Source organism: Ixodes scapularis, unplaced genomic scaffold (assembly GCF_016920785.2).
Source record: "Ixodes scapularis isolate PalLabHiFi unplaced genomic scaffold, ASM1692078v2 PGA_scaffold6__148_contigs__length_123643588, whole genome shotgun sequence".
Taxonomy (NCBI): domain Eukaryota; kingdom Metazoa; phylum Arthropoda; class Arachnida; order Ixodida; family Ixodidae; genus Ixodes; species Ixodes scapularis.
The window spans coordinates 58,509,361-58,515,360 of NW_024609881.1; the positions used below are offsets into that span (position 1 = coordinate 58,509,361).

A 6,000-nucleotide genomic window follows, 5' to 3' on the forward strand; every position below is an offset into this window, starting at 1 on the left:
GCCTTTTTACTATGATACGTCCGCGGCGTGCATATAAAGCACGATGGAAGCTAGGAGTCATCGCACCGGTGCCGAAGAATGTCACGACGACGTGATTTCCCAATTCGCATTTGAGTTGCGGATTAAAGCTAAAGAGAAAAAAAGTAGAAAAATCGTTTCATGACCCCTTTAAGACAGAAGCCCACTTAAACTACTTTTCAATTTGAAATGCTGCTGAACGCTTGTGAGGTACTGTTGCTTAGAGCATAGTTCGTGCGTGCAAGCTCGAGCAGTATTCACCAACGGAAACTGATGCACAGATTTATTCAGTTGCTGTTGTTGTTGTTGTTGAAGCGATGTTTATTAGGAAATTGACGTTGTTATTAGTTGCGCTCTGGGCGCACATGTCACTGTCGATGGGAAAGGGAATTAAGGGAAACAATAGATAGAGGAGTAGAGAGGGGGAAAGGGAAGGGCATTTTTTCAGAGTGTTGACTTTCCTACGACTTTCGGTTCGGAATCGCGACTCCCAGAACTCCTGAAAACCTCTGGATGTAAGATTTTTAGGAGCCCCAGGAGCCGCAAGCAACCCAGAACTCTTGTAAGTCTTAGAGGATGTCGAGGAGTTCCGCGCTCCTCAGGAAGCTGACTATACACTCTTGAGTGCCTTGTCCGTAGTAGCTCGTGAGGCTCTTGGACGCAGGAGTTCCTCCAAGTTGGTACTAGGCAGCCCTAAGCGGGAAAAGGCATCACGATGGCTGGTGCGCTCCTCTTCGTGATCACTGCAGTGCAGGAGGAGATGTTCGGCGTCGGCCGTTTCCTCGCAGGTCTGGCATATGGGGTCAACATTGAGTCTGAAGCGACTTAACCACGCCAGTGTGAAGGCGCTTCCAGTCCGTAATCTGTGCATTACTGCGACAGTTTGGCTGTCGAAGCCACGCGGTACCCGAGCTGGGAAGGCACCCGCCAACACTACCGAGTCCGGGTGCTGTAGGGCGATGGCTCTTCTCACAAGGAGCTGGCGTCTGAAAAGCAGGGAACGGTTGAAAGCGGGCACTCGGGGTCCTTGTGAGTCCGCACCGCTAGAAAATCAACGACTTCATTGCCTCTAACGCCACAGTGACTTGGGAGCCATTGGAAGGCAATGTCGTTGCCTTCCTGCTGAAGCTCGACCGCATCCTGAGGGATTGAACGGGCCATGGGCGTGGCCCGTTCGAGCCTGTAATTCTAGATAGCAGCTCGAGGGCTGATCTTGAGTCGCTCAGGATGACCCAGCGTAGGGCCTGTGTGCGGCCTGTCCAAATACCCCAGAGAGCGAGCCGTATGGCTGCTAGCTCTGCCGTGATTTATTCAGTTGTATGGCAGCAGAAACGCTTTGGCGATAACCATGTTGAGCATTGGTAAACATTAGTGTCTCAAGATGCGATATTTGTTTTTAAAACTACATGCTCCTACATATTACTGCACATACTAAGCAAATATATATGATCATACTTATACAATATATACCTTCATATTTAGACACCACCATTAAATCACCATTTTTAAATGGGAGCATTAGACATTTTCCATTTTGAAGGGATTTTATCTGTTTATTTTCAGGCTTATAAAATAATATTTTTTTTTATACAACCTACTTTATTAACATCAATATCGAAGATATAGTTCACAGTACCTTTCTCAGAACATAGCGTTCATCATATAAAAGATGTGCACCACTCCCGGGGTCCTTACAAGCTCTGATATTTTTCAATTTGTCAAATAGCCCGAACTACGAGAGCTCAACTTCGCATTCAATTTATAATTCAGATCAGAGCACCCAAAAAAGATCTGGCAGGATGCTTCAAAGTAACATGGAGAATTGTTTCAGCCATATTGTCTGCAAGTAGTACATTCACCGCTGTCTGAAATTGACTACCAAAACCGTATAACGACCATTGCGTAGGATGGCAACTGACCAGTTTTGTATCGTCTCTTACAAATAGCCACGAATACGCCGCTGCACGATGAACGTGCACTCCAAACAGCCCTTTATGAATGGCGGCGCAGCACTGATGCATGATCTATCAAGATGCCTCGAAATTTTTTACAACGCTCTCTCCTGCTAAGTGTTTAAGGGTTCTCACAATGACGGTACTTAAACGTAAAACTTGCTTTTGACCCGACCTCCTCGCGTGACTATGGAACGTTTCAGAATGCTGTCTCTTGGATATTTTTAGCGTTGCTACAACTGCGAGGCACTGACCGTTCATGCGAGGTTTAATAAGTGCTTATACAGTTGGCGTCGGAGAGCTGCGTTAACGGTAACGGAATTCTCAGACATTTTGTACCACTTAGTGATTACCCTCGCTATTGTCTACTATTGAGTACACAATTGCGAGTTGTATTTGCCTCGCAAACTTGTATTCATCTCCTTTCATATGTTTTTGTACATTTTAAATGTTGTTGCATTAAGCACGAGCTGACAAGTGCGCCGCACAAAAGGCTTCATAGCTATCTGTGGCCACTAAAACAAAATGAAGCATGATTATTATATTTGTATTATTCATTTTCGCTGATTTATCGCCCATGTGGTCCGCTGCAGCGTCAAAATTATCTTCCGAGTGCGAAGAGCACTTCGGTCTGCTGTTCCCTCGACGATGAATGCAATGATGCTGTGAACGTTATGAAATATTTGCCACTTTGACCACCAACGAAGGAAAGCGCTACCTTTCCCAACACCGAGCGGTCCTTGCGAGTTACACCGGGTTCGTCATATCTGAAAGGCAATGACATACGCCGGTTGCGTTGCGAAGAAGCTGGTGATTGGATCTGGAGTCGACGAAGGGGGGGGGGGGGGACATCGTTTTTTGAAATGTCGGAACTTAGCCGATTGAACGTGATATCTAAATGGTCCTCTTGGCGACTAATGCTGCTGATAATTAATCTTAGTACCATCGGTGAGACACGCTTACAACACATGCGCAGTTTTTGAAGGAGGCTTCTGCGCATAGCGCATATCGTCTGATAAAACGAGTTGCCAAAATCCGCCAATAGGGGTTCGGTTATTCCAATAATGGCGGACGGTTTTAGCTTCTGCGCTTAGAAAATCGATATGTAATAAATGTTCTAATGAGTTAAAAAAAAAGAAAGAGAGATAGAGAGAAAAATAGGGAGGGAGCAAAGGAAATAACTGACGTTCAGTGAAGTTTTGTTTAAGTGAAATCAATGACAGTGTTGTGTTCCAGAAGTTTATTATAAATGTGTGCCGGTTTCGTACGTGTGTTGGCTTTGTGCAATTTTTTTCAGTTTTTTTAAGAAACATATTAACTAGAAAGCGTTAATTGTGTGTTTTGTATTTGTAGATGTCATACCGTGTGCATGCTAGATATGTGCTTAAATCCACCAAACCAATTTTGGTTCCCAAATTGAGCTTAGAAAACGTGGGAATGCACGTGTGCAGAACAATAGTCATCAAACGCAAAAAAGTTATCAAAAAAGGGTAACGCCTTGCTCCATACAAATGAAGAGAACTTTGTTTACAGGCAATCGATAACAGGAATTTCAGATTGATAATGGGCATTTCTCCAGATTTCTCAGGATTTCAGCTCAGCACGCAGCTCAGAGATGAAGAGTTGGGAGACCACTCTGCTCAGCTCGGACCCTCGGGTTTACGAAAACTTAGTCCGACTGACCGAAGACGCTGCCGGGGTCCAGGGGATACTGGCCGTCCTCAGAGGGGGGGGGGGGGGGGGGGGGGGGCTGGGGGGGCTGGGGCTGGGGGGGCTGGGGCTGGGGGGGCTGGGGCTGGGGCTGGGGCTGGGGCTCGGGCTGGGAGGGGACCCTTAGTGAGCTCTTCACCACTTCCTAATCCCTTTCTCGGGCACCAATACAGTTGTATTGACTGACTGACTGAGTGACTAAACGTAATTTTCGGGAGGGATCACAAGTGGTTGGTCGTAGGTCTGAAGGTTGTTAGCGGCTACTTAAAAATTAATATTATGCTTCGATTTATCAAGGAAGAGGAGGGGTGGAGGTTGCGAAAAAAAGCATTGAATTTATAGTCTGGGTCAGAAAAATACTTCTTCGACACCTAATGATTATTTAAGCCTGGCTAAACTTGCCTGGCAACCCGACTTATTAAATAATTTCGTAAACACTTGAACCTTTAAATCCTTTCTTACATGTTGCCCTTTCCTCAAACAATACTTATTTTTTTATTTAAAAATATCAAGAAGAAAAGTTACTGAAGTAAACGGATGTAAATTTGAAAAATATGTATTATATTTCACCATGAAAAAAATAGGAGCGCGTTTGTTTAGTCTGCACTTACGAAGATAAAAAGAATATGGTGACTGTCAAAAAAGTTTTTTTGCACTCTCAAAGTGATATAAAAAAAAGGAGCTCACAATTTCAAAAGCAAGGCTTGTATTCTATAGCAAGATATACGGTGAATTTGAGGTGACAATTCAAGAGCGATGTGCAAGGGCTGGCTTCGATCCGGTCCTGGAGAAGTGCAAAGCTGTGGTGTCTTCTTCAAGTGGATTGTCAAACAAGCACACTGTATTTCCAGGTCAGACTTTTGTCCCCTGGTGAGGGACACCGCTAATCTAGAGTACATTTAGAATGAATATGATCTTATCATGGAGAAGGAGGTCGTTTGCTTCCAGATACGAGTTGCCAAAGCGCATCTTTCTTTTGTAACTTAGTGCAACCCACTCGTCTTGCCTGATGTCCCAGGCTTCAGGCCAGAGTATCAAAGAATCGTAGAACTGCTTTTGGTTGACCATGTAAAAATACATTCCCGTTGGTGGTTGCTGGCCCCGATAAGGCCCTTCAAACATAACGCTGAATAGGTAGCCTGAAGCGTCGTAATCCAGGCGCATGCGAACTGCACTTCCATTGACCAAGACTTGAGCGAAAGGAGTCTTTGCTAAGAAGGTAAGGCTTCTTGAAGTAGCCCTTATTCTTTGAGCAACATCATCGAAGACAAAGATGTGCTTCCATGAGCCGTTGGACAAGAAGATTCCGTCGATCCTGAAGAACGGGATCGTGGCTTCCATGGCCTCTACCTCTTCGCGGCGGGCACGGTCTTCTACAAACGTAGTCAACATGTTGTTAGTGTTTCTAGCTACTTGGTTGCCACGTTGAACAGAGGTCATCAGGTTACTCGTCAAGCCCTCGGTCAACTTAAGGGCCTTCGTGCATTGTTCCATGGACTCCAGCAGAAGATTCGTGTTGTCCTCGACAGCGCACTTGAGAACGTTCGTCAGGGCGATGGCGCTTGCCGCAGTCACAGTGCTGTGGTCTTCGGCCGTATCCCTTTCGTGGCTAACGGAGGAATGAGCATCGACTTCAAGGAAGGGACATCGGTTTGCGATGTGATCTAACATCTCCATGCGGAGGACAGGAAGCTTGCACGAGATGCAGGTGACTTTGTGGAAGTTGCAATCCTTGAGGTAATGGTCTTCAAGACTGCACAGCGGCCCCAAGTATCCGCAGCCGTTATGAGCATTGAGACAGCGAACTGGATTGTTGTTAGCGTCGCGTTCGGTAAAGACAAAGGTCTGGACGTTGTCCAGGTCAATGTCCTTCTGATGGAAAGGACACCGAGGGTGTCCCTGGTCCAGTACTCGGTACACGTAGCATTCCTTGCAGAAGGTGTGCTCGCAGTCCGCGAGCACGGTCGACCTTGACGCCACCCCGCAGAGGCTGCAAATCATGACCTTTGGTAGTGGCTTCTGGAACTCGAGCGATTTCCAGTCAAGAAAGCTCGAAAACCCGGTGAGAATTTTGGCCTGCACCATGGCGTAGCTTGAGGTTAGTAGTCCGCGACCACTTTAGCGTTTGAACCCTGCGTTTAGAAGTAAAGAGGCAATCAGTATAGATAATGCTTAGCCAAGTGTGAGGTACAGAGCTACCTTTCTAAGATTCCTCGCGGATAAAGATATCACTGCAATCCATACAAAACAGCGAGCGCATGACGTCACTCGGGTTACGTTGTTTACTGAGGCGAGGCAAATGTTATTATGTTTATTTTTG

General features: G+C 46.0%; 1 protein-coding gene across 1 annotated transcript in view; it reads right to left on the reverse strand.

The window, feature by feature from the left end:
- Positions 1–4,369: 4,369 nt before the first annotated feature.
- The window catches only part of LOC120848625, a 2,823-nt gene continuing 1,192 nt past the window's right edge, over positions 4,370–6,000 (reverse strand). Inside the window, exon 2 of the mRNA XM_040220638.2 lies at positions 4,370–5,812. Coding sequence (XP_040076572.1) covers positions 4,569–5,765 — 1,197 coding nt within the window. The 5' untranslated portion in view covers positions 5,766–5,812 and the 3' untranslated portion in view covers positions 4,370–4,568. The remainder of the gene's footprint in view (positions 5,813–6,000) is intronic.